The following is a 27389-nucleotide window of genomic DNA, read 5'->3' as shown; positions in this document are numbered from 1 at the left end:
ATGAACCTACACTGACACATCATTATCACCCAAAGCCCATGGTTCCCCTTAAGGTTCACTCAAGTAAGGTGAATAATGTGCATTCTGTGGGTTAGGACAAAAAGAAAATCCTCTGTGCTCTATTCCTCTCCCCTCAAAATTCCTGGCAACCACTGATCTCTTTATTATCTCCACAGTTTTGCCTAGTCCAGAATGTCATATAATCAGAATCCATTTCTTTTCTAATGCTAGGGTTCTAACCCACTAAGTTGACTTCAGACCCACTGGTAGTGATGATCTGCAGTATGAAAAACATTGGCTCACCGTACCTGCTGCATCTGCCTCCAACAATAAAAATAAGCCAGAGAGGTATTAGCCGTATTTCCACATCCAAGCGTGATGCACCAACACACACAGCCTGGCCAGCAGGGAAACACCAACAGAGTCCCAGGGTCCTCACTCCCACTAGGACACACTAGTCAGTTAAATTGTCTACACTACTGACACCAAGGAGAAACATCTGTTCATTTACATATTCATTCACTCACTCTGAGCATGCACTGAGCACTCACTCGATGGTGTGAATATACTACAGCTTCCTGGGGACTGTCCAGAGCCATAAATTCTATCTTCAGGCTGGCTCAGAGGACAGGAATCCGGGGACAAAGTCTATCGCCTGATTGATTGTTTACCACCTCCTCCCCCTCCTTAACAGCTCAGGAATGTCTCCAAGAACAGATTCCAGCAATGTTTATTTCATTCACATGTTTGAAGTAAAATACCTCTAAAGTCCAGTCTATGGAAGAAGGAATAAAGGGAATTTCTATCTCCCCTCGTTCTAGAGGTCTCTGATTAGCTTCAAACTAATCCATGGCTGGATACTGACTGAATTCCTTGCTCACTATTTTCCTACTGACTCTTTCTCCCCCACGAGGCAACAAAATATCAAGGGACAGAAGAGTATGTCAAATCATTCTCAACAGTACCAATACACTGGTCTTAAGACCCTTCTGGATCTCTTTTTTACAGCCAACAAAAAGAAGCCCAACACCCCTCTCCTTTATTTTCCTCATACTCTTTTCCCTGTCTCAACCATTCCAAAATAGTGAGTAAGAGCACACAGTAAGTGTTGTGGCTGACATAGAGGATGGGTTTCTTTATTATCTTCAGAGTTGCATTGCTGGGGGAGTGGTGGGTTGGGCAGTATCAAGACCTGTAATGTGGGCAGAAACACTCAGACTGGACAGACATGGAGAGGGGACTGTGAACAGAATTAAGTGATCACCTGTACTCTAAACTTGAAAGGAGAAACTATTCTACCAGTTATTTTGAGTTATTCTGAAGAGCCATAATCAGGGTGCAGCTGGGTTAGCTCCCCCAGGGGGCATGCTGAGACTGGAACCCAGGAAGGGAATCATACAGAGTGGAGGGAGGGGAAATGGAGGAATACAAACTCCCCATCACCGTGGCTCCCATTTCACTCTCACCCACAATAGCTTGAAAATCGATGAAACAGTACACACCCATTCTGGGTCAAGTTCCCCAGCAAAGCCTAGAAACAGTCAGCCACAAGTTACCTCCCTCTGCCTCTGGAGGAGAAAAACCATATGGTCACCTGGGGTGGGGAGGAGAACAAGGACAGGGAGCCAAGGAGTGAGGGGAGCAGAGCAGATGTGTTAGCGCTGGAGAGCGCCCCTCTCTCCCCCACCCTCACTAGGTCCGGAAGCTCTCGCGTGGGTCACTTCCCTTCCCTTTCCAGCCTGGTTTCTGGCATCTCCTTCATCCACTTGCACGGGGTTTGGTAGCTGGACCCGGAAACAAAGTGAACAAACCGTCCCAGGAAGCTACCTGCTGGCCCATGGGGGAAGGGGAGCCAGGAGAACTGCAAGGTGAAGAAATCCGAGCAGAGAGGTGACCCCCAAGCGGACAGCCCCATTCCTCCCAGCGAAAAGTGGAGTTCCTGGCCAATCTCGGTGTACCTGGAGTCCTACCGCCCCACCCTTCGGTCCAAGCCCTAGGATTTCACTCTCTACCCTTTGTCTTCTTACCGACCACCCAAAGCACCATTAAGTTCTTTGAAGGGCCTCTGACACCACCAGGACCCACAGAAAAGCTTAATCTCCCCCGTCGGAGACCCGAAGTACAAAGAGAGCAGAGATCCCGTTCTAGGAGCTCATTTCTCCTACGACCCAATCTACTGTTCACAGGACGCCTCAGTAGCTCGCACCGGATACTCGCGCGGGGTCCGGGCAGGAGCCGCAGTGTCCTCCCAGAGGGCAGGGATGCCCCGACTCCCCGAGCCTCGAAACAACCTTCCTGCCGCAACTCCCCAGGACCCCACTGCCAGCCACGCGGAGGTAGAAAAAGAGAAAGAGAAGCGCCGCGAGGAGCCGATGGCACCAAGCCGGCCCCAGGTGATGTCAGCGAACTCCGCGCAGGGCACGGGAGGGACGGAACTGCAAACCGAGAATACCGGGCGGGGGAGGCTGCGCGGCCGCTCTCTCTTACCACGGTCTGCCCCTCCGGGTGCACGTCCACCAAGGTACACCAGTTCCGCGTCCCGTTCATCTTATTCGCTCAGAGATCGCAGCGCGGAAGCCCACCGCCCGCTCCGCGGTCCGGCGCCTACTAGGCAAGCGCGCGCGGAACCGCCCCCTTGTATAGGCGCGTCGGGGGCGGGGACTGCTGATTGGACACGCCCCAAGAATGCCGTTCGCCAATGTGAGCATAAGTGCGGGATGGGCGTGACCCAGAAGCATCAGAACACGCCCATCTGCGCTCGCTCAGACTTACATAAAAATGGGGCTCAGAGGCTACCTCAGGCTACTTAACCGAAATTTTGTCCAGCGTGTGGTTGCGTCTCAAACATTCTTCGTTAATCTTGCTGTTCCCTCTTTTCAACTCCAAGGTCGGTGTTGGTTAGAGAGTCACCCTGCCTGCCCCTTAGAGGATGAGTTGGAAAAAAGCTTCCCCACATTCTCCTCTCCCTGTATATAGGTCACCTTTGAGGAACTCAGCATGGTAGAAATGCAGGCACCAGAGGCCAACTCACTCAAACTGGACTAAGCCAGTCTGACAGGTGCCCTGCCCTGGCAGGAGGCCCAGGCCAAAGTCAAACCAGCTTGGCTCTGGGTGGGGCTTGTTTTGTAGAAGCTATTATACCAAAGCTGCCCTTATATGGTCGGGAGAGGCGGGACACGTTGCCTTAAAAGGATTTTGTATTCTTGAGAAAGGATGAGCCTCGACTTCTCTAATGGCGTCTGCTCCCCAAGCCCAGATTATCATCTTAAGGGCCCACAGGAGAGGATGGCCACGGATAGAGTCACTCCCAGCCCGATTTTTCTCTACAGGTTGGCTGCTCCACTGGGCTGTGTCCACATGGAAAGCAGGCAAGAGGTCTGACCCACTCTTGAGTGGGCAGTGCCCCTGAATCTGGCATTAGGCTCTGATGAACAGCTAGCTCCCTCTTCAAGGCAACACAAGAGCAGGAATTTTGCTACCTTCCAGGTAGGGACTGGGTCCCATTCCAGATGGGAATGAATGTCTTTGTACAGGGGAGGTGAATGCCGGGGATATCCCTGTGCCCCAAGGGAGTAAAACCCAGTTCTGTCTCCTTTAACCCTCAGAGACAGCATTTACTGGCCTTTCTGTTCCAGAAAGTTGTTTCGGAGAGAATGGAGGTGCTATAAAACACTTGGTTCCCTAGGTTCCATCTAATCAGCTGTAAGGAGCCTCTAAAAAGTGAGGCAAAGAAACCCCAGCTTTAGCCTCTAAGTTCTCTAGTTAAAATGGTTTCTTCATAAAGGGGAACCCTCTTACACTGTTGGTGGGGATGCAAGTTGGTACAGCCACTTTGGAAAAGTGTGGAGCTTCCTCAAAAATTTAAAAATAGATACCCTATGACCCAGCAATTGCACTACTGGGTATTTACCCCAAAGACACAGATGTAGTGAAAAGAAGGGCCATATGCACCCCAATGTTCATAGCAGCAATGTCCACAATCGCCAAACTGTGGAAAGGGCAGAGATGCCTTCAACAGATGAATGGATAAAGAAGATGTGGTCCATATATACAATGGAATATTACTCAGCCATCAGAAAGGATGAATACCCAACTTTTACATCAACATGGATGGGACTGGAGGAGATTATGCTAAGTGAAGTCAGTCAAGCAGAGAAAGTCAATTATCATATGGTTTCACTTATTTGTGCAACATAAGGAATAGCATGGGAGAACACTAGGAGAAGGAAGGGAAAAATAAATAGGGGGGGGGATTGGAGGGAGAGATGAACCATGGGAGACTATGGACTCTGAGAAACAAACAGGGTTTTAGAGGGGAGGGGGGAGGGGGAATTGGTTAGCCCGGTGATGGGTATTAAGGAGGGCACATACTGCATGGAGCACTGGGTGTTATACGAAAACAATGGATCGTGGATCACCACATCAAAAACTAATGATGTATTGTATGGTGACTAACAATAACATAATAAAATCTAAAAAAAATAAAATAAAAATAAAATTATTTCTTCATAAAACAGACCTCCAAATAAGCCACGGAAAAGAATGGGAAGGCCAAGGTTTCAGTATAGATAGATAATTTTTAATATTTAATTTAAAATAAAATCAAGTTTGGGTTGGTTTGGGAGAAAATCTCTAATTTGCAGAATAGAAGATTTAAAAGAAAAAATCATGAAATTACAAGTCATTGGTGAAAACAGACTTCTTCCTCCGTCAGGCTCCTTACAGAGCCTGCTTAGGAAATAAGAAAGGTAAATCAGAAGGAAGAGAGAGGTACCTATGGGCATTGTACATGAAACTAAAAACAAAGTATGATTTTATAAATAAAGAGAGATAGGGGGGGAAAAAAAGGTAAATCATCTCCCTTACCTCCTCCCTACCAGGGCTTGACTCTCCCCAAACCCCAAAGGAGGAATAAATCTTCCATTGCCTCTTCCCATTTCTACCAAGAGTCAGTCTTTAGCCCTAGGCAGGAAGCCGTGTGTCAGGTCCAAGCTCCTGAGATGATGGTCCCCTGGTTCCCCACTGAGCTTGGGCACATCTGGGTCAGAGAAGCCACAAGAAAGACCTTTGCTTTCAAATTCGTTGTAGACAGTTATCAGGATTCCCAGATGCAACCCCCTTATAAACACATCCATAGTCACAGAAGGAGAGGAGGAAAGATGGAAACCCTGAGCAGAGCCAAGCCCCACCATCTTATCACGGTCCTAGCAAAGTCCATCCCCCAAGGGCTCATCAGCTGAGGAGCCAGTAGTTCTCTATCTAGACTGGGGCAGCAGGGAAAGCTGAGGGCCCTGGTTGGGGAAAGGCTGGTCCTTGGAGAGGTATGAATGTGCAGGTAGAGAAGGCAAGAAGAGCATCCTTACCTCCTCACCCTAAGGCACTGAAAGGAAAGGAAGGTAGGAGTGGTGAAGCTAGGAAGGGGAGAACAGATCCCTTGGATCCCCCGGCTTGGGGAAGACAAAATATATAGGAGTGGAGAGGGGTGGGGACTACATATGGGTCCCATGACTGTGCAAAGAGGAGCATCCAAGAGCCACCCCAGTGTGTCCATTACCCATAATGTCCCCTTCACCCTGCTCCAGAGTGGGAGGAAAACACACTGCAGGAGTCAAGGGAGCAAAATCACTAAGGTATTTCCCTGAGCCTGAGGATTAAGGGCTAAAGAAATAAAGCTTTATATACGTGGCAATGTCTTATCCCTTCCTATCCTGCTCCATCCCCCTCAGCCTATATGCTGACCATCCTATTGCTGTGAGGGAGGATAAGGAAGGGTTCAGTTGGCCTAAAATACCCACTCCTCCAGAGGAAAGGGAAAGCCTGTTTACCAGCTTAGTGCCGATGCCCTTTTTATCACCATCACTCACACCCCTCCGGTCTTAGGGCTGAATAATTGGGTCCCCCCCTTCCAGGAATGAGGAATTCAAGGCTTGGCAGGGCAGAATAGGCCTGGCCAGGGCAGGCAGCAAGTGTGGTTTCTGGTCCCTTGTGGACCCAAGCTAACAGGAGCTGGTTTGCAGGTTGCTCTCCGTAAGCAGTGATGCGATGGAAGAAGGGTCGTAGACACTGTCAAATTCCTCATCTGAGCTCAGCCCTTCATGCTGGGTTGACTCAGCAGCTGAGCGGGAGGCTTTGCGCCTGAGAGAGAGGAATACTTGTAAGGGAGGGAGACAGAAAGATTGAGACAACCATGCTTTTCATGCCAAGGACACAGGCCTCAAGGTACAAGATCCCCCACCAACCTGAGATCTGAGGAGATGGGATATATATATAGACAGTGGGCTGAGATACTGAAGAATAACTATACAGGCTTCCAGCCAGGAAGGAGTGACTGCAGAGTCCCATCTTAGAGATCCTCCTCCCTATTCAGCTCCAGAGAACCCATTCCCTTCCCACATGACTATCCTGATTGAGCCAGAGGACAGAAAAGCAGCCCATACCAGGAGTCCTTCTCTAGGGTTTTGATCCGGGCCTGGAGCTGTTCATTGACCTCATGCTGCTCTTCCAGCTCACGCTGGGCCTTCTTCCTCAGGCCATCGAGTCGCTCAATCTCCTCTTCTGCTTCATCCACCTGCCGCTTCAAAGCCTTCACCCTCAGGCTTAGCTGGGCAGGATACCAAGTCCCCACATTAGAAAAGTATCTGCTGCTACCATGGGCTGGGACCCTCCCCTGTAGCAATCCTGACAAGGGATTGTTGCCCTAGAAAAATATCGTGACCATGGGCAAGTTCCCTAACCTCACAGGTTTGTTTTGGGGATTAAATGAGCCTCATACATGTCTAACACTGAGAAAGAGAACCTAGCACATCACACTCAATGCATGTGCTTACTATGACTGTCTTAATCCAGTGCCTCCAGTCTAGTCTCCATCCTTACACAAGGAGAGTCAAAGCTAGGAAGACCTATGAGATGGGGCCTCCCTTGGCCTTCAAGCAAATACACATATGGTATATGCCCACCATATGGGTGCTTGGCCCCGGCTACCATCCTTACCTGGTCCTTCTGGTCATTGACATGCTGCCGCTCGTCATCAATTTGGATGGACAGCTCTTTAACCTTCCGCTCCAGTTTTCGGTTGGTGGACTGCAGAACGGTCTTCTCCCTAGGAGGGTATGGTAGGGGGTTGTCTATGGCTGTTGCCATTTCTAAAGGAAACCCTAGTTGGCCTCCTCCAGCCTCCATGAACTCCTCTGAGTCACGTCACACTAGGGAGGATCCAGGGGCAGAACCAAAGAACTGGGGAGATAAGGTCATTCACATTTCAGAAGTTCTGCAACTCCCTCTGCTCTTTACCAAGAGAAAGGATCCCCCTAAAGATCAGGCCAGGTTGGCCATGTTTGACATGCAAGACAGAGAAAAGCCCAGAGGGAGAGAGGGAGGATGGGCTCACATCACCTCTCTTCAGCCTGCAGCCGCTCCTGCAACTCCCAATTCTGGGATTCAAGCTGAGAGAGGCTGGCACTGGGCTTCTGGAAGCCTTCTAGGCTGGCCAACCGGCTCTTCAAGTCCTTGTTCTGAGAGGGACAGAAAGTCTTCGTGGTCACACTCCACTTCTGATCCCTCCTATGGTCATTCTACCTGCCTCCTGGGGTCTATCCCCAAGACTCCCTACTCCCCTGCTCACCTGTCTCTCCAGGGAGATTTTGTCACACTCCAGGTCCTGTCGAGCAGACCTCTCCTGCATGAGCTCTGTCCTCAGCTGGTCTACCTAGTGGATGAGAGGAGCCAGATTTGGGGAGGGCTAACAATGAACCGGCCAGGTGAACCATGAAGCAGAGTAAAGCGTAGGCTGCTCTCTGAATCCCCACAATTCTCAGGCAACTAAGAAATCACAGCCTATTCAAATGGGAGGAGCCACAGAATTTAAACTGGGCCTCCTCCATCTCACCAGGAACTAGCATCCCTTCTGAATGGAAGCAGCCTGGACTCAGGGCAGAGAGGATCTCAGGCCACCAGGATTCCTTCTCCCACTCAAATCCCTGGCTTCCTTCTACCCGTCCTGAAGCAGAGGAGACCCTGAAGTAGCACCAGCCATGCACAGATTCAGCAGCCAGAATTCTCCAGATTATGAAACATGGGAGGGTGGAGGTGTTTTTGAGAGGGCCGAGGGGTAAGGAAGGGGGTACCTGGTCCCGGCCACGACTCATGCGTTCTGTCAGCAGTTCCACAGTGCTCTTCTCCTCATCTAACTCCGCTTCCAGCCGTGAGACTTTTTCCTGTGGCAGAGGAACGAGAGGTTCGTTCTGCCCCACATGCTGGACACCAGAATGCTAAACCCCAACCAGGACCCTTCCAAAGCCCAGCCTCCACAGACCTTCCTGTCTCCCATGTCCCATAACCAGCTGGTCTTTGCCCCTGCCCAGAGCCACCATGGAGCTAGCACCCTCTGCTGACCAGCCATGGCACTGAGGGGAGAGGGTGGTGGAGCCTGCTCTAGCCTTGGCCCTTGGCAGGATGACAAACCCAGAACCAATTCTTCAGTGGGGCAGCCCTATTTCCCTAATGGGAAAACAGAAACCAAAGTGCCTGAGCCAAAGCTGGGATGGAGAGTCAGAAACCGAAGTGCCAGGGTTCAGACCAAGGAAGTACCCAGGCAGTCCCATATAGAGGCTAAGGGTATGGGCTCGAGCCACGCGGCCTGCGTCTGAAAATCATCTACCACTTCCTAGCAGAAGGGCCATGGCCAAGTTCCTTCACCTCTCTGTGTGTCTGTTTTCCTCATCTATAAAATGGAGAGCCTCCCCCACAGGGTTATTCTCAGGACTGAATGAGCCTTCAGTGCCCAGCATGTGGCATAATATGTGTTTGCTGCTACTGTCACTGGTATTATCGTCACTGCCAAACACAGCAACCTGGAGACCCCTGTTCACTCTGAAGGGGCGATGCCGCTGCTCAGTTCCAGCCAACTGCTGCCCTGCAGACAACTCAGGACAGAGGCTCAGCGTTACCAGATTTTCCAAAGGGACAAAAGGAGCCAGAAAGCGGAATATATAAGTAAGTGACATGTATAAATTTCAAACATTGGCAATTAACTCAAAGTCATTTAAAACACTGCACTCAAACAAAACCCATCAGCTGTGGCCTACCAGCCTTTGATACCTAGCACAAAAAGGGGGCTTGGCATGTCCTGACTCCTTTCCCCCACGAAGTCCCACCTGTGCCAGGACCTGGACACCCCTCCCCCGCCCCGTCACCCCCACGCCGTCACCTCAAGACCCTTGAGTTGCCGTGTCCTGTCATCCTGGGAGCGCTTTTTGTTCTCTGCCTCTTGTTCCAGCCCCTGCAGTCGCTGGGCCAGCAGCTCTTTGTCCAGCCGGGCGGTGTCCCGGTCAGCCTGAGATGCCTGCAGGGCCTGCCGTAGCCTCTGGGTCTGGGCAGAAGGAAAAATGCAACAGCTTGGAGAAGTAAGGTGGGGGCTGAGGGATGGGAGCAGTCTGCCCCTGTGGGGAGAAATGTTTCATCACTGACATTCTTTAGAATTGCCAGAGCATGGTGGTAATAAAAAGCAGGTAGACTTTTAGTCCCATTTTCTTCTCTTTGAAGATCTAGTTAGCTTTATTCAACAATTCAGGAATCAGGCAGCGTCCTATCTAGCAGGCAAAAAGGAGCTCTTAGTCCATTTTCTTTATTGTTTTAAAATGCCCTACACAAATTAGAATCACTTAAGTCGTTTTTAAACAAATGATCCTGGGTCCCCGCCCCAGAGGTTGTGATTTAAGTAATACAGGATCCAGGTTGGGTACTGAGACTTTTTGGGTTTTTTTAAACAAAACAAAAAGGGTTTAATGTCATCAAAAAACACAAAATTGTTACAAACTGTTACTGTAAAAGATTGTGAAGCATTAAAACTAGCTATCATCTTTAAAAAATAAAAATAAAACCAGCTATCATATTTAAAGCACCTACTCTGTGTCAGACACGCCTGTTTTGATACCACACTTCCACTGACACCGCAGTGTTAAGATTTTCTTTTAAAGATTCTATTTATACTCTCTGAAATAAATAAAATCTTGAAAAAAGAGGCAATGACCTTAAAACCAAGGACATCGGGCCATTTCTCCTCCTACCTCATCCTGAAGCCGGCTCAGCCCCCCTGAGTTCTTCTCAGCCTCAATGGCCCACTCCTTGGCCTGGCGCTGCGCATCTGCCACCTCCCGCCGGGCCTTCTCCTTGTAATCCTCCAGCTGGGCCTGGAGCTGCTGCAGGGCCTGCTTAGAGTCATTCCCAATCTGCTCCAGCTGAGAGGCAGAGAAAAGACCCTTTTTAGCACTACACCTCTGTCCCTCCTCCGAGCCCCAGATTCTTCTTATGGCCAAAGCAGCCCTCCCTTGCTCTCCCCTGGGCCTAGGTCCCTAGTATGGCTAGTAGTGGTATACAGATTGCCTGGTTTCAAATCCTGGCTCTACCACTTATTAGCTATGTGACCACAGGCAAGTTACTTACCCTCTCTGGGTCTCAGTTCCCTGTAAAATGGGAAAATAACGGTACCTACCATCACAAGGTTGTTGTGAGAATTACATTAATGATGTGAAGTACTTATAAAAGTGTCTGATACAAAGTAAACCATAAAAGTGTCTGATACAAGTAAACCTTAATGACCATATTTCAACAAACCCAAGAAGCCAATGATTGTTAAGATGTACCACTAAGAAAGAAAAACCCGTCAACTGAACTGTAACCATCGTTATGACACAAGTCAACTTCAGAGATGATGCAATGTGCATTTTAGAACTGATGAAATATTTTTGTTTGCTCTAGCTTTATAAAGTAAGAGATTAGGAGGGGAACCTTGCCCTCCCCCAAATATAAAATTCCACCCACAAAAATTCTTGTGTTTAGGTCTTAAAGAATCTAGGGAGGGATTATGGAACTTTCCTTTCCTTACCCCAAACAGAAAATCCTACTAATGAAGATTCTTATGTTCAGGTCTTACAGCTATCTAAGGGAGAATCCCAGGAGACATTCTCCAAGGACCAAGACCACATGGAATGGGATGTATGGGGGAGGACAAGAACACCGAGGAGCGGGAGGAAGGACACCCCTCTGTAAAGATTCGGCCTTGGCCTCCCCAGCAACGAACTTGAGGAAAGCAAACATCACACACTCTGACCACCCCCCACCCCCCGCCGCCAAGCTTCCGTGGAAGAGCTGGGCCTCTTCCTGAGAGCCCAGGCCACCCCGTGTCCCACCTCCTTGTTGAGCTGGCACACAGTCTTGTCCAGCAAGCGCTTCTGCTCCTCCAGCTCAGCCTTGCCCCGCCGGAGCGCCTCCCGCTGCTTCCCCTCCTCCTCTAAGGCCCGGTTCAGTGCTTGCTGCTCCTGCCCCAAGCGGGCCAGCCCCCGCTGGGCCTCCTCCAGCCGGGCCTCCAGTGCCCGCTTGGCAGCTGCCAGGCCCCCCTCCTCTTCCTGAGCCGCGTTCAGGGCCTCCTCGAGCCGCTGTTTCTCTGCCTGGGAGAGGGAAGACAAGCCGTTTGGAGGGGAATAGATGGGACGCAAGAAGAGTGATTTACAAAAAAGGTGGGCAGTGAAAACGGGCTGAGAGGAAGCAGCGAAGAAATCAAGACACAGAGAACAAGCCCAGGGTGGGAATAAGAGACAACAATAGCAGTGCAAGGGCCGAGATGTCCACAGCAAAGCACGCTCCAGGATATAAACCCAAGTTTAACAGTGGATTGGGAAGGCAAATATGGAAGCACACTCGGGGCAAAATAAAACGGGCGGCTGAGGATTTAGCTGGGAGGATTTAGCCAAGATGAGAGGAGGGCGGGGCCGGGGGAAGCCAACGGTGTGGGCAGAAGCACTGACCTCCAGCCGCTGCACCCTGTCCCGGAGCCTTGCCTCCGCCGCTTCCCCACCTTCCGCCAGGCCTCGGGCCTCCTTCAGCTGCTGCTCCAGACCCAGGATGCGCCGTCGGAACTCGTCATTCTCCTCCTGGGTCTCCCGAAGCGTCGTTTCCACTGCTGCCCGCCGCTGCCCCAGCACTGCCACCTCTGCCTCTGCTGCCATCTGAGCCTGCGGCCAGTCCGGGGAGGGGCAGCTCAGACCTGGGGCTCCAGGTCACCGACCTCCGCCAGCAAAGCCACACCCAAGAGAGCCCACGAGAACTAGACAGACTTCAACAGTGCTAGTGTCCCCGAGAAGCCCACCCCTACAGAGACGTGGTGGCTATCACAGGTGCAGCCCTGCCTCCCCCTTGCCAAATCCTGCCTACTTTTAACCACACACCTAGGACCAAGGATCTGGTCTGTACATACCCATGGTAGGGAATTTTCCATGCCCTCCAGACCCCTCAGCCTCCACCTCCTAAGCCCTGTGCCCACTCCCCTTGCCTTGGAAGCCTCTTCACAGTCCTGTCTCAGTTGCTGAAGGGTCTTTTGTAGCTGGAGGTTCTGCTGTTCCAACCCCCGGCCTCGATCAGCCTCAACCCTCAGCTGCTTCTCCAACTCCCGCTCCCGGTGGCGCGCAGCCACCTCCTGGCTCTGCTGCTCTTCTCTCAGTTCCTTAAGTTCCTGCTGTGTCTGGCGCAGGTCCTGAAAGGGAGGTGGACAGTGACAGGGCACAGACACGGCCTGGGATACCAGACTGCGCAGCAACCGAAACTCTCATCCGTTGCTGGGGGAATAAAAGATGCTGTGGCTACTTGGGCAAGGGCTCTGACAGTTTCTCAAATGGTTAACCATAGAGGGGCACCCGGGTGGCTCAGTCGTTAGGCGTCTGCCTTCAGCTCGGATCATGATTCCAGGGTCCTGGGATCGAGCCCTGCATCAGGCTCCCTGCTCAGTGGGAAGCCTGCTTCTCCCTCTGCCTGCCACTCTGCCTGCCTGTGCTATCAAATAAACAAATAAAATCTTAAAAAAAAAAAAAACACTAAATCGTACACTTTGAAAGGGTGAATTCTATGGTATGTGAAATAAATCTCCATTAAAAAAAAAAAATCACATGGTGCTCGCTTCGGCAGCACATATACTAAAAAAAAAAAAAAAATCACATGAAGTGAGAGTAGGTGAGGGTGTGGATAAAATAGGATTGGCTGTAACAAAAACAAAAGAAAATATGTTGAAAACCAAAACAGTGGCACTGCTCTTATTTCTTTTTTAAAACGTTTAAGTATTAGGGCACCTGGCTGGCTCAATGGGTAGGGCATGCGACTCCTGATGTGGGGGCTGTGAGTTTGAGCCCCACATTGGGTGTAAAAATAAAAATATTTTTTAAAAAATTAAAATAGGAGCTCTAGTTCTAGTTCTTTAGCTATCAGCTACTTCTGAAATTCAGAAAGTACCATAATTAGGCTGAAAGGTTATATATTTTGAGTTTTTGATGTAAGACACTAACAAAACTAACTACAAAGAAAAAAACAGCACAGCGTGTGGTCTACACTGGATGGGGTCTGTTTTCCTAATGTGTATGTTGTTTGAGAGAGTACTTGATAAAATATACTTCATATATGAGATAAATGAAGCACTAGTTACTACTTTTTAGCTTTATCTCATATGATAAATCAGGATTGCCCAGAGGAATGTCCAAGTTTATTATGTCGACTAATATAGCAAACAGACTTCAGACTATCCTTGATATTTGTTAATTTCATATTAACAGAAAAATTTAAGAGCACTTTTCATTTCACAATCACTAAAAGTATGTTTGGTCAAAGTTTATTACATTTTTCTTCAAGTATTTTGTCTAAGCTCAGACTTTTATTTATCTGGAAAATCATCACTTAGAGCTATACTTCTTTACTCATTTAATAAATATGATAACCTTGATTACAATTAGGCAGTCTTATGATAAAGGCATGATAAACAGGCATTGAATCATTAATACTTGTTAAATGAGCACCAACTACATATCCAGTGTAGCGAATCAAAGAACTATAAACCTAGAAGGATCCTCAGGAGGCCGTAAGTGCCACTTCCCTATACTAACAAAAATATTTTCTAAGTTTCTAAATCATCCAAAATAATTAGTTGCTTTCTTGTCCTTCATAAACCTATACCAGGAATATGAAGAAATATTTGTATTCGCTTCAATTTGATGACCTTATCATTTATAAAACATCCATGCATGATAAAATCCCTGCGTCTAGATTCTATACTCTAAGGAGCCTTCAAATTGCAATTTGGCTTCCCAAGTAGGTCAGCTGGCCATGCCGATGCAAATATTCCAGGCTGTGTGACGACACTTCACTTTACAAGTTAATAAACTGGCATTCTAACTGTAAATGTTTGTTTAATAGATGTAGTTAATGAGTCCATCACCCTGCCCCACTCCCCACCCTCCCACCCCCTCCTGACAGAGCAACTCTCCCTGTGTGGACCAAATTCCAAGCTTGCAAAAATGACCCTGGAGTTTCACAAATCCATCTAAATGCCACTCCCCCTGAGGTCTCTTGGGAGGCAGCCAGCAGCCTCTGGCTAGAACCCAACCGGGAGTCCTTTCTGTTAAAAACCTGTATACTCAAGAGCAGCCCAACTGCATCAAAGAGTGTGGTGGGGGGGTGAGATGGCTGAGCAGGCAAGGTGGGTCCTGAAAACCAAGTACACAGGGAACCTCATGGGTAGGCAAGGTCAGTGGCCGTCACCCCAACCTGCCCTTCCACATCCCAAATGCAAGTACCTTTTTTTTAAGTCTCTATACCCAGTATGGGGCTCAAACTCACAATCCTGAGATCAATGGTCCCATGCTCCACTGACTGAGCCAGCCAGGTGCCCCTCAGAGTACCTTCTTGAGCTCCTCCATTTGGCGAGTGTCTGCAGCACCAGCTCGGGCCTGCCCTAATTCCCTTTGTAAGGCCTCCATCTTCTCCCCAAGCTCTTCTTCCATCTCCTCCTTCTCCATCCGCAGCTGCAGGAGTCTGAGCCCAGCCAGGTGAATGCAAAGGGAAAAGGAACAAGGTCAGGCCACCTGCCTGGGAGAAGTTAGCAGAACAATGCAAACCACCTACCCAGAAGCCAACAGACTGGGCACCCTCTCTCAGCAGAGTAAAGGGCACAACATGGGTAGAAAAGAAGCAGGATATAGGAAACATGGATAAGCATTCCTGGGAGAGAGGCAAAGTCCTTACTCCTGCTTGGTGGCTCTAAGCTCCTCCTTGTTCTTCTGGAACATGCTCTGCCAATGCCCTGTCTCCTCTGAGGTCTCCTCCAGCTCCCTCTGCAGCTCCCGCACCAGGGTTGACATCTTCTGCCTCTCTGCCTCTAATGCAGCATGGTCCTAGGGAAGGAGACAGTTGGGGGCCAGGAGGCTCAGAGGGAGAATGCACTTCGGACCAAAGTCTAAGTGTGTGGAAGGGGAGGCTCAGGCCACCCCTCAGGACACCACACCAGCTACACACTGTGAGATCCCAGTGGCGCCCGGTGCGATACTAGCAAAAACCTCTCCCCAAGTCACAGCACACACACCCCCCACCGCCGCTGCTATCATTTACAGGAAGCCTCCCCCATTTATTTCCCCATGGGACTTTGGTCACACACCCTCATGGTGCTCCTGGCCTGCATCCCCTCACTCTGCCCTTATAGGTTTTCTGGCCAAGGTTTTCATTACATCTCATGTGTCATTTAGAGGGAGTTCTAGTTACGACCAGGAAAGTCCCAAAATAACAAGAAACCTCAAGGCAGCTCCTTCTTAGGGGTGGGAGGATGCCCTCTTCTGGCAGCCCCTGCTCTGGTCACATGCCTGGGTTGCGTCCTGCATACTCCGGCGAAGCTGCTCGGCATCTCGCTGGTACTGCTGCCGGACGTTTTCCACCTCCTGGTCACGGGAGGCCACCTCCTCCTTCAGGGCCCCCTTCAGGGCTGTCAGTTCCCGCTCCCGCAGTCTCAGCTGCTCCTCTATCCGCTGTTTGCCCTCCAAGACCTCTTCCAGAAGCTCCCGAGTCTCTAACAGGTCCTGGGGAAATGAAGATGGAAGTACAGAGGTGACTCTACTAGGATCTGCCTGCCTATTCATTCATTTAGTCAATCAAAAATATTTACTGAGCACCTTGTACCTGTCAGGCTCAGTACCAGGTGCTCTCTGCCCACCAATCTGGGCTCTAACCCCCACCCCACCATTGAATCTGTCTGAGAGCACACTGAGGGGTACCCATAATCAGCTACCTACTGCCCATACTGTGGGGAAACTACAGGTGAACAGATCTGAGGGTGCTCTAGCTGAAAGGAGGCAGAAGCTGTGGGAGCCATCTTGCTCCCTACCTTCCTTAGTGCCTCCTTAGCAGACTCCGGCCCCTGGGCCTGTTTCAGCTTCTCCTGCAGCTCCATCACCTGGGTCTCCAGTCCATGCCGTGCCCTTTCACCCTGATCCACAAGAAGCTTCATGTTGTGGAGCCTGATAATTAATAATAGATAATATCATCAAGTGCTAGGTGCCAAGCAGTTTTCTAAACACTTCACATATATTAATTCATTTAAACCTCCTTCTTTGTTCAAATCTAAATGCGGCCTCCCCTAACCACTTTATTTAATACTGGAACCTGCTCCTCCACCACTTGGCCCTCAATCTTCTTTGACCTACTCTACTTACCACCTTTTCACATGCTACAAATTTACTTACCTAATATGTTGACTATTTACTGTCTGTCTCCCCCCAGACCCCTGCCACCGCTAGAAACTATGCTTCTGGAGAGCAGTGCTCATCATCTGAATGGTTCACTGCCTGGAATCTAGATCAGTGCCTGCCACACAGTATTCATTGCAAAAACATCTGCTGAATGAACCATCCTGTGAGGTAGGTACTATTACTAACCTATTTTACAGATTTAGAGCCTGAACTAGAGAGGCAAATCCAGGTACCCCAACTCAGGCATAATCACCATTACCGATAGAGAAAGTAAAAGAAAGGTCCTATATTTAAATTATCTCTGTCTGCCCCTTCTAGCTTCTAGAGATTTCTCTCCATCTCTCCCACCCAGGTGGCACCTCCAACTCTGGCCTCCGTCCCCAAGTAGTCCCATATGCACCATCGACTGCACGTACTCTTTGGTGCTCTGCTGGGCCTCCCCCTTCTTCCTCTCCAGCAGCTGCTGCAGTCGGCTGCACTCTTCTGTCTTCACCTCCAGCTGCTGCTCCAGCCCAGCCCGGGATGGCTCTAGCTTCTGCCGCTTCTGGAAAAGGCAGGGCGAGTAACACAGGTGGACAGTAAGCAAAGCATCTCAGGAGGACCAGGAGTAATGCAAATGTGCCTCACTAAATGACAGGCACTGTCACTACGAACCCTGTGTTTATTATCTGCATTTAATTCTCTTAACAAGCCTTGGGACTTGTGATGGTTTAAAGTATGTCCACTAATTCTCTGACATTCCTTTCAGAAGGGGAAGCTTCTCCCCTTGAGTTATGGGCTGGACTTAAGGACTCTCTTCTAACAAACAGAAAAAGGAAGAAGCGATGTGTAGCTTCTGCGACTAGTCCTAAAAAGACACTGAAGTTTCCTCCTTACCTTCTTCTCTCTTGGATGGTTCACCCTGGGGGAAGGTAGCTGTCATACTGTGCAGACATTCAAGCAGCCCCACCAAGAGGTCCACACAGCAAGGAAGGGAGGCCTCCAGCCAACACCCACTATCTTCTAATGACTATAGCCCCAGCCAATACCTTGACTGGAAACTCTTACATAACAGACCCAGAACTACCCAACTAAGCTGCTTCCAGACTCTGGGTCCTCAAGACACCGGGAGATGATTGTTTCAAACTGCTAAGTTTTGAGGTAATTTGTTACACAGCCATAGATAAATAATACAGTACAATTATTATCCCCACTTTATAGTTACAGAAACAGTGGCTTAGAACATATAAAGAACATGCCCAAGGTCAGTTACACAGCCAACAGTTACCAGGATTTGAACTCAGTTTGACTCCACAGCTGACCACTTAACCAGTACACTATTTTGCTTTCCAGGAAATAAGAGGAGTTACAACCCAATACTTACTGAGTACTGAGTACCAACTACATGCAAGGCAATACTGTGAGAGGTGAGAGCAGTATTTTTTAAACTATTTAATTTTTTTTTTTTTTTTTTTTTTAAGAGAGAGAGAGAACGCAAGGGTGGGGGAAAGGGCAGAGGGAGAATCCCAAGCAGGCTCCATGGCCAGCATGGAGCCTGACACGGGGCTTGATCCCATGACCGTGAGATCATGGGACCTGAGCTGAAATCAAGAATCTGACACTTAACCAACTGAGCCACCCAGGTGCCCCGCAATTTTTTTTTTAAAGGGAGTAGTTAAGACTTCCACATAAGGCTGACCTGAATTTTTAAATTCCTTCTCTGTAACTTAATACCTTGAGCAAGTCACTTAACCTGTCTGATCTTTAGTTTTCTTACCATGAAAGGGTCCACAATACCTACTTTACAGATCACTGTAATTATTATGTATTACCCAGGACGGTACCTATTACAAGAAATATACTCAACAGGGGCACCTGGGTGGCTCAATTGGTTAAGCATTAGACTTCGGCTCATGTCATGATCTCGGGGTCCTGGGATCCAGGCTCTGCACTCAGCATGGAGTCTGCTTGTCCCTCTCCCTCTGCCCCTCCCCCCGCTCATGCTCTCTAATAAATACACATAAATATATATACAAAGTACACTCAATAAATGACAGCTACTGGTATTGCCATCATCATAATGCAGTGAAAAGGACTGAGGTAAGTAAGCTGCTCAAGGCATCCACAGCCAACAGCAAAGTCAGGGTGGGAACTTCCAAAGGAAATGAATGGAAGGTACTCAGAGCTCTGATGAATGTGCTCTTCTCCCTAAGCTCCAGGGAACCCCAGAAGTCCTTGCTGGGACCAGCACACACGCTTGTCTCTCGTTATCACAGAACACACAAGCGCTCATTCGATCACTTGGAAGAGCAACCCAGGCCACGGTTTCTCCCGTGTCCTGTGTGCCTCCTGCACCTCCAGTCTCCCCTCACCTTCACCTCTTCATCCAGCTGTTGCTGAAGCTCCTCCACTTTTCGGGTGAGCTCACTCTGCCCAGCCAGGGCCTTAGCAGACCCAGGAGAAGCCATCTGCCAGAGAAAGGGTGGGAAAGAACAGGTCCACACCCAGACCCAGGCCCGAGAGGCCCAACCCTGCCCCCCTGCTCCCACCAGGAGGTGGCCACTCACCACCAGAGGCTGCATCTGTTCCAGCACCAAACTGACCTTCCTCCTCACAGAGGTTTCGCTTTCTGAGCTTCTGGAGGATGAAAAGGACAGAAGCAAAGGCTAAGGGAGGGAAGAGGTAGCAGAGATGAGAGAAGGAAGAGCTAAGGGCAGGCAAGACGGGGAAGGAAGCTAGAAGGAAAAGAGGGGAGGTGTGTGTGCCGTTGGGAGGGCCCCCACTCACCCCTCCTTCAGGATGCTATAGATGGTGGCCTTCACGTGGTCCACACTGCCTGGTGGGGCTGTCTCCTGCTGGTCTCGGAGAAGGTCTGGAGTTGACTTGAACTGCAAAACATAAACCCAGAGAAACAGCAAGATGAAGCCAGCAGTGCGGGTGATGTTCAGATGGCGCAGCAGCGGCAGGTGGGAGACGAGGCCCTCCAAGCATGCTGAACAAGCCTCACGTGGGGAAAAGAGGCAACACCACTGACCTGAGCAGCAGGCCCAGGAGAGGTCCAAGCAGGGTACACCTCTCACTATTGTTGCAAGCCAGCCAGATTCTCCTTGACAGACAGATCTCAACTAACTGTGAGCTCTGTGGTAAGTTATTTGTTGCTACTGACAGTTAATGTATTAGAATTTGTCAATGAACAGGCTTAAGAAGTCACTCTCCCACTTACTTACACTGCTGAGTGGGAGACAAAGGTGGGAGTTTTGACAAGAGCACTGGAAGTTGCTCGTATTACCAGGCCTGCCTTACTCATGCTGCCGACCTAGCAAATGCTAGTGACTGAGGCACAGTTCATGGCCAGGCAGTAACAAGGGACTCTCATGCTTGTGAAGGCTAATTTCACAGTTAATTTCCATGGAAATATCTTGTACATGTGAATACCATCTATTAAGAAGATGAGTAAAGTGGATGGGCGCCTGGGTGGCTCAGTCGGTTAAGCGACTGCCTTCGGCTCAGGTCATGATCCTGGAGTCCCGGGATCGAGTCCTGCATCGGGCTCCCTGCTCAGCGGGGAGTCTGCTTCTCCCTCCGACCCTCCCCCTCATGTGCTTGCTCTCTCTCTCTCTCTCTCTCTCTCTCTCTCTCATTCTCGCTCTCTCAAATAAATAAGTAAAAATCTTTAAAAAAAAAAAAAGAAGATGAGTAAAGTGGAGAACAAAAGAAACCTTCTGCCTTAAATTATTTGAATCAGCAAGGGGTCCCTGGGCTGGTGGGTCAGGGATGGGAAGCCACAGAGGAATGGGGTCTGACCTGCAGCGTGCCAGGGTCCTGGGCTCTCCCCCGTGGCTCCTCAAAACTCTGAATGATCCAGTCCTGGGTCTGACGGAAACGGCTAAAGCCACCAAGAGGGCTCTGGCTCTGGGTCGGCTGTTTGGAGCTGCCCATGTGGCTGTCATGCTTTGTGCTAGGAGTCCAGTGGTTGCGGGACCCACGCTCCCGTTCCTCAAGGGTATCCCGTGGGAGCCGGTTGTCCAGGCTTTGGCTCCGCTTGCGTTGTTCAGGGGGCAGCGTCCGCATGCGCCGGCCAGTCCGGCCCCGGGCCTGCCCCCCATGGTGACTGTCAAACTTGTTGATGAGTGAGTCCACTGAAGATAGGGGAGCAGTGTCAATGGTGCTCCCAGGGGAAGCTCCTTGGGGGACCAGCTCCAGCAAGCTAGTGCTCCTGGTGGTCGGACTCACGGGGGCAGGGCCTGTCAGTGAGGCCTGGGACTGGGATCGGAGTAGCCTTCCATTCCAGTGGGCCCCAGGCTCCTCATCAGACATGCTGCCCTGTGAGCGGGCAGGAAATTCCTTGGCACGAGAGTAGGAACTCTCGGGGAATTCCGAGTCAGAGCTCAGAGCTCCCGGAGCCCCTCTGTTGTTGGCCCCCTTGATCTGGACTCCAAAGGAGTCACCACCTTGCTCCCCACTGTTGAGCACTACAAAGGGCTGTCCAGCGATGCCCTGCACACGCACAGCGACCCCATAGGTATTGGCTCTTGCATCCTTAGCTGGACGTCGCCCACCACGACGTAGGGTGCCCATCTCTGCATCACCCACTGGCTCCGTAATGAAGCGAATCTGGACTCCATGGTCTACAGGGCCCCGGGGCTCAGCCATGGTGGATGCCTGCTCCATGAATGGGAGGGTTCCTAGGAAATTAAGAAAACAGTTAAAGCTGAGAGACTGGGAGTAGAAACCCAGAAACCTCCACCTGTCTGGCTTTTGTGTGGCTTGTTACCTTGCCGTTCCTTCTACATAGAATAGTGGTTCTCATATTTTATCTGAGCAGAAGTACCTCAAGGGCCTATGAAAACACAGACTGTTGGACCCTGTCCCCAGAGTTTCTGATTCAGTAGGTCTGAATTTGCATTTCTAACAAATTTCCAGGAGATATTGATGCTGCTGGTCCAGATTCCAGATTTTGAAACCCACCGACTTAGAAGAATCCATTTCCTCTAATACAGTCCTAGGGAGCTTGGCTTTATCAAGAGTTTGATTTTGCTTGATCTTCGCACGTATGCCTATAGCATGGTGTGCCTCCTCCAACCCCAATGAAGGCGGAACCCAAACCCCACCATATAGATACCTCTATCCCAATGGAGAAAAGGGGCCTTCTACTCCCAGAGCTCTTTTAAAATACAGAAGACCCCCCCCCCCAAGGTATGCCATCCCATTTCTGGGAGGATAGCAGTGATGCCTCTGGGCTGGAGGACCTGGGGGCTAAGGACAGAGATGGGAGAGTAACTACCTTTCTACTGTCCCTTTTAAATTTGGAACCATGTAGATGTAGTGTTTATGCAAAAAAAAGATTTCAGTAACATTTAAGAATGTCAGTCCAAAGGGCCCTAGGATAGGCAGATTTGTCCCACATGAGGGCCAGAGCCAGGACTACCCATAGGCCAACTCCTCCAGTTCACATCAACCCAAGATTAGAGTCGGCAAATGGAAAATATTCCAGGTGTGCTCTGGCTCCAGAAACTGGGGAGGGCAGGTTCTCGAAGCAAATAAAAAAGCCAGCTTCCCCAGCCCTGCGACTAATCTCAACCACAGCCTAGCACTTAACTGGAGGAGGAGTGTATCAAGAGCCACACAGACACACAAACATACACACCTCGATTTCCCAGTGGAGCTCTCGGCCAAGGAAATTTGGCAAGGCCCCCTTCAGGGACTGTAGACAAGCTAGGAAGCCCAGGAAACGGGGGTGAGAGGGGAAGGAGTGGCCTACCTGCAGGTGAGAAAGGGCTTGGTGGGAAGAACATTCCTAGCATTCCCAGCCCTTCCCCTCCAGAGAAAGGAATAGTGAGGGAGGAGCCCTTATTGGCAACGGTTCTTCTCCTTTTTGGTTCTGAGACTCCACTGAGAGAATGATTAAAGTAATGCACCCCCTCCTCCAAGAAACAGTCCACCCAAACTTTTACCACAGAATCTCAAGAGGTTCATGGACAGCTCCAAGCCCACCCTGAACTAAAGGACCCCTGTCCTCCCACCATTCCAGCATTGCGGAGGACTTTAACCAACCTCAGATACTCCAAACAAAAGGATATTTAGTTGACAGGGTCCTTTGTTAGAATTCAAGTAAGAGATGGGACCAGGAAAGAAGCTACAAGGCAAAGGTTCTCCAAACCTCATCCAGTGAAAAAGGAACTTAGCCCTGCTCTTCATTGGATGTACATAACCTTGAGCAAATCCAACTTTTCTGAGCCTCAGTTTCCCCATCGGTAAAATAAGTATAATGATAATACCTCATGAGGTAATACTTGTGAGAATTAGACAATAATAATTACGTGTATACAGCTGTAAAAAATTTTTTCATGTTCTACACTTCAGATTCTTGCATGTAATTTACTTAGGTTCCATTATTTTTTTTAATAAAAAGAGGGAAAATAAGGGCATGTGGGTGGCTCAGTCAGTTATGTGTCTGACTCCTGGATTCAGGTCAAGTTGTGATCTCATGGTCGTTGGGATGGAGGCTCACGTTGGGCTCTGCGCTCTGCACAGTGTCTGCTTCAGATTCTCTCCCCCCTCCCTCCCACTCACCTTCTCTCTCTCTCAAATAAATAAAATCTTAGGGAAGCCTGGGTGGCTCAGTCGGTTAAGCGGCTGCCTTCGGCTCAGGTCATGATCCCAGGGTCCTGGGATCGAGCCCCACGTCCGGCTCCCTGCTCGGCAGAGAGCCTGCTTCTCCCTCTCCCTCTGCCTGCCACTCTGCCTGCTTGTGCTGTCTCTCTATCTGTCGAATAAATAAATAAAATCTTTAAAATAAATAAATAAATAAAATCTTAAAAAAAAAAAGAGGGAAAATGACAAAACACTAAACATAGCTAGCAGCATGTATGCCTGTCACAAAGCTGACAACAAATGTTACCCTGCATACATGTGTTCCTCCTAAAAGGACCTTCCTGGCTTCAAGTGCTTCACAGAAGGATGTCACTTCCTCAGAGCCTTTCCCAACCACCTCCTCCCACAAACTAGATCAGAACCATGTTATATGTTCTACAGTTGTCCTTCAATGAATTTACCTCAGTTTTTTATTTTCTTAAAGATTTTATTTTTAAGTAATCTCTACACCAATGTGGGGCTCAAATTTACAACCCCGAGATCAAGAGTCACATGCTGTACCGACTGAGCCAGCCAGACAACCCTGCCTGTTTATTTTTATATATTTATCAGAGTGATGATTTGTTTCTTGTCTGTCTCCCCCACTAGATTATAAACTCCTGGAGGGCAAAGAACATGGCTCTCAGCTGACTACGGTGGCCCCAGGGCCTGGTGACATGGTATGCATCAATAAATATTTGTTAAAAGGTTGTATCCTGAACCAAGGCAGACTCGCACAGCAGTGGGGAGATTTACCCAATGACCCCCTCACAGCCATTTCTCATTTGCCCCAGTAACAAGACCTCTCCCTGCCCCATTCAGTCATAATTTTGGATCCAGATGTGCCTAGACTGCCAGCTCTCAGAAGTCACATGATTTATTCATAATGCAGCTCTACTCTGTCAGTACATCTACTGATATTCCAGATCCAGGTCAAGGAGCTCCCAGACTAGCCCAGCAGAGCGCACAGTCCCTCACCCACCCAAGCGCACCAAGTTGTTCAGAGGCAGTGCTGAACGTGCCCCAAGGTCCCAATGACTCCCTAACTTCAATGGACCGTTAGTCCTGGGGACAGGTGGGTCAGGGGCCGGGGGGTTGAAGTGATCTTTGGAGTGGGTCAGAAAGCAGAGCTCTAAATGATTCAACATGGAAAACCCGAAACCTACCCGCCTTCAGTTACAGAGGACAGTGGGGCGTGGCCAGGGGAGCCAGGCAGCTCCAAGGTCTTGCGTAAGCCCCAGAGGCAGGTAAACAGCGATCCAGTGCCAGGAAACATGGAGTAGAGAGGCTTCCCTCTCACAGCCTGCCCCTGCTTTTCCCTCCTCTGGCATGTGCCCAGGGCACTCCTCACCAACTGTACTCTGGGAAGAGCTCAGGCCACAGGTTAATTCAACTTCATCTGTCTGCTTCTGCCATTCCTGCCTGTAAGGAGAGGGAGGATACGCTGCACCTATACCAGACAGCCACTTCTCCCTGAGTTACTCATTAGCCTGCCCTGCCCCAATTCTGCCACCTCTGGCCCAGCCATAAGCATCTGGCTTCCAACTAGGAGTGACAGTCTCTGGACTTCTGGCAGGAAGTGGGGGTGGGGTGGTTTGGGGTGTGCAGAGGAAAAACTGATATATACAGGGCCAGGCAACATGCTAGATGCTACCTAACTGGCAGATTTAGAAAATGGAAGAATGAGAGGTATAGAGATTAGACTCCCCTCAGAGGTAACAAGGGAAGTAAATGGTCAAAATAGAAAAGGACACCTCAGTGACCTTGATCAATTGGTCATTTTCTCAGAAAGAGTTACAAAGACAAGAAGGTTCCCCATGGATCAAAAAGAACCACTCCAAGTGGACTCCCGGCCCATCCACTGAAAAAAACAGAAACCTGAGAGCCACGCTAGAGCAGCTTGGCCAGTGGAGGAAAAAACACAATGACAAACTGGGCCCTGCAAACTGGCTGGACTGGTTTGAGAAGCAAGGGGAAGGGGAGGGCCAGGGAGACTCCACCGGCAGCTCATAAAGCAGACCAGAGAAACTCCACACCACAAAGGAGGCAGGGGGCAAAACCATGGGCAAGGGCTGTCCAGCCTAGAGCCAAAGCTCTGAAGGAGTAGACAGAAGGAGGAGAGGGAACAGGGAGGAACAGATACACAAAGAACCTGGTGAGTGACAGGCCAGTATGTGACAGGAAGACTTTGTATCCCCCACCCCTCCCTCTCAAGTTCCCCAAGTTGCATTCCTCATCCCACACTTGCCTTGGCCAACTCCCTGGGCCTTAGTTCTCCCCTCGGCCACCGCATGAAGAGAAGCAACCCTACCTTCTCCTCACCTCCCACAGGGCTGATAGCATGCAGGTCAGCCTGGGGAAAGAAGAAAGGATTCTAGCAAGCCCGAATCCTCTTAGGGTCAAGCAAATCTCTGGATTAGCAGTCCCCTAGGGCCAGCCCCTCACTCCCAAATATCAAGGAAAGAAGAGGTGCAGAGGCACCCGTAGGCAGCCTATGAACAACATAGCGGTTGCTAATTATTTCCCAATTACAACAACTTTCCTCGGGCAGGGCATCAAAGGGGCCAAGCTAAGACTGGCTCTGGTTCCCTTACCTGCCTAAGGCAAGGAAATCTGCCTCAGAAGTCTGTCTGGGCCCCAATGTGCAGCTCTCATCCAGCCTGGAGACCTAGAGGTGCCAATTCCCCTAGTCTTGTGGTCTCCTAAGGAGTCCTGCCTATTTCCCATACCACTGGTGCCTCCTGCCAGTCTGACAGCCATCATGGTCCCAGAGTCAGGGATGCCTTGTGGGGTTTCAAGGAGTAATGGGGGTCTTCTGGGAGGCATCAAGGAAATTGGTTAGGCTCCCAAATCGCATCCAATGACTCCATCTAGAACCACAGAAGAAAGTACGTGTGCTTGGGGAGAGGGTTTGACATTAGCCCCAATCAGAGGCCTCATTAAAAAGTATTTCTACATATTTTGTAGGCCTAGGGATCTATGCTTCCTCCTATCCCTCTCTTGAAGAGCACTCTCTGAAGAGGAAGAAGGAAAAATTCTCCCAGGCATAAAAGCAAAGGCGACAGAAACTGAAGGCTTAAGTAGTTTCACACCTAGCAAAGAGATGGGGGTGCCTTCTTGTTCTGCCCCTCAGTGTCTTCACCTGTAGGTGAAGAGTTAGAGCAAGATTCCACACCTCAGAGACATCTCAAAGCCGGAAAGGAGGTGTCAGCGCCAGCTCAGAACGGCAGCCAGGGGGAAAACCTCAGGGAAACAGCACCTCTGGACGCCTTCCCCTTACGTCTCTGAACCCCTTGTCCAACTGAGACTAACTACTTCCCCCTAACACCTTGGTCTCCAAGAGAAATTCTGCCCCTGAGACCGGCGTCTGACCTCCAGAGATAACCTGGCCCTGAAATGCTTTCACGTCCTCAGACTCACCTGGCACGTTCCCAGGCACCTGCCTCTGGTACCTTAAAGTAGGAGCCAGCTCTTAATCACTACTCCCACCCTAGCTTCACCTCCCCTCCTCCCCTCTCCAATGCAGCACCTGTACCCCGGAGGAGGGTATCTCGGATCGCCTCGCCCCTTGCCCCTGAGGCCCGCTTGCCTTTCAGGTGCTCTTCCCCCTCCGCATTCACTCACCCCAGCCGGGCTCGGCGCTCCCGGGCTCGGCGCTCCCGGGCTCGGGCTCGGCGCTCCCGGGCTCGGGCTCGCGCTCCGGCAGAGCTGCACCCGCCGCTCCCGGGCCCTCCCCCTCCGTCCCTCCGCGCTCCCTCCCCCACCACCAACCTGTTACTCCCCTCCGGAGCTCCACCCCCATTGGCCGTCACCACCCGCCCCGCCTTACCCTTCCTCTGGTTGGTCCGTTTCTCTCGAGGGGCGGGGCCGTTCGCCGCAGGGAATTGGACCGGGGGTCGCCGGCCGGGGGGGGGGGCTGGGTCACGTGGGTCGGCGGGCGGTGGAGCGCCGCGGGCGGGGCGGCAAGGGGCAACCGGAGGCCATTTTGGGGGCGTAATGGTTGGCGGTGTGTGGCCGCCCCCGCCCGGGCACAGAAGATGCCCGCCAGGGCATCTTCTCGCCTTTGTTGGAAGCCCTCTGTCTCCGCGGTTCTCGACGGGAATCTCTGTCTAGACCGTTTTCTGCCCTTCACCTCTCTCCACATAAATCAGATTGCTCTGATGTCCTTTTGCAGAGGGTATCTCCCTGGTCCTCAAAACGCCAGAGCTCCGCGACTTTAGTTCGTGT

The 27389-nt window shown here is 50.3% G+C and overlaps 2 protein-coding genes across 9 annotated transcripts in view; both read right to left on the bottom strand.

Moving 5' to 3' along the window:
• The window catches only part of TUFT1 (tuftelin 1), a 44883-nt gene extending 42251 nt beyond the window's left edge, over positions 1-2632 (bottom strand). For 2 of the 3 annotated variants that reach the window (XM_027574743.2, XM_027574761.2), the window contains exon 1: positions 2488-2632. In XM_027574743.2, coding sequence (XP_027430544.1) covers positions 2488-2547 — 60 coding nt within the window. In that variant the 5' untranslated portion in view covers positions 2548-2632. The remainder of the gene's footprint in view (positions 1-2487) is intronic. The other variant, XM_027574752.2, reaches the window with a different exon arrangement.
• Positions 2633-4563: 1931 nt separating this feature from the next.
• Positions 4564-26899, bottom strand: CGN (cingulin). Of its 6 annotated transcripts, none has more exons than XM_027574123.2 (23): positions 26787-26899; positions 24329-24584; positions 22177-22290; positions 20334-21214; positions 19317-19417; positions 19097-19166; positions 18902-18997; positions 16967-17094; positions 16187-16319; positions 15669-15881; positions 15058-15206; positions 14715-14847; positions 12326-12526; positions 11802-12008; positions 11187-11444; positions 10065-10235; positions 9206-9367; positions 8124-8213; positions 7622-7705; positions 7393-7511; positions 6991-7099; positions 6438-6601; positions 4564-6135 (listed from the first exon to the last, which is right to left on the bottom strand). In XM_027574123.2, the coding sequence occupies exons 4-23, from the start codon at positions 21198-21200 to the stop codon at positions 5997-5999; spliced, it is 3594 nt and encodes a 1197-aa protein (XP_027429924.1). In that variant the 5' UTR covers positions 21201-21214; positions 22177-22290; positions 24329-24584; positions 26787-26899; the 3' UTR covers positions 4564-5996. The 6 variants fall into 6 exon arrangements, with proteins under 6 accessions (XP_027429924.1, XP_027429902.1, XP_027429934.1 ...); XM_027574101.2 differs by lacking the exons at positions 22177-22290; positions 24329-24584 and adding exons at positions 25411-25515; positions 25757-26032 and having other exon boundaries at positions 26787-26898; XM_027574133.2 differs by lacking the exons at positions 22177-22290; positions 24329-24584 and adding an exon at positions 25757-26032 and having other exon boundaries at positions 26787-26898.
• Between the last annotated feature and the right edge of the window lie 490 nt (positions 26900-27389).

Source organism: Zalophus californianus, chromosome 4 (genome assembly GCF_009762305.2).
Source record: "Zalophus californianus isolate mZalCal1 chromosome 4, mZalCal1.pri.v2, whole genome shotgun sequence".
In the NCBI taxonomy this organism is placed as follows: Eukaryota; Metazoa; Chordata; class Mammalia; order Carnivora; family Otariidae; genus Zalophus; species Zalophus californianus.
This window is presented reverse-complemented; position numbering and strand designations above follow the sequence as displayed.

Excerpts from the sequence above, each read along its gene's own strand:
- CGN (XM_027574123.2), bottom strand. The coding sequence starts at position 21,200 with ATGGAGCAGGCATCCACCATGGCTGAGCCCCGGGGCCCTGTAGACCAT. Across the intron at positions 18,998-19,096 it reads AACAGATGCAGCCTCTGGTG|ATGGCTTCTCCTGGGTCTGC; the intron begins GTGAGTGGCCAC and ends TTTCTCTGGCAG. Across the intron at positions 9,368-10,064 it reads TGAGCCGGCTTCAGGATGAG|ACCCAGAGGCTACGGCAGGC; the intron begins GTAGGAGGAGAA and ends CCTTCTGCCCAG.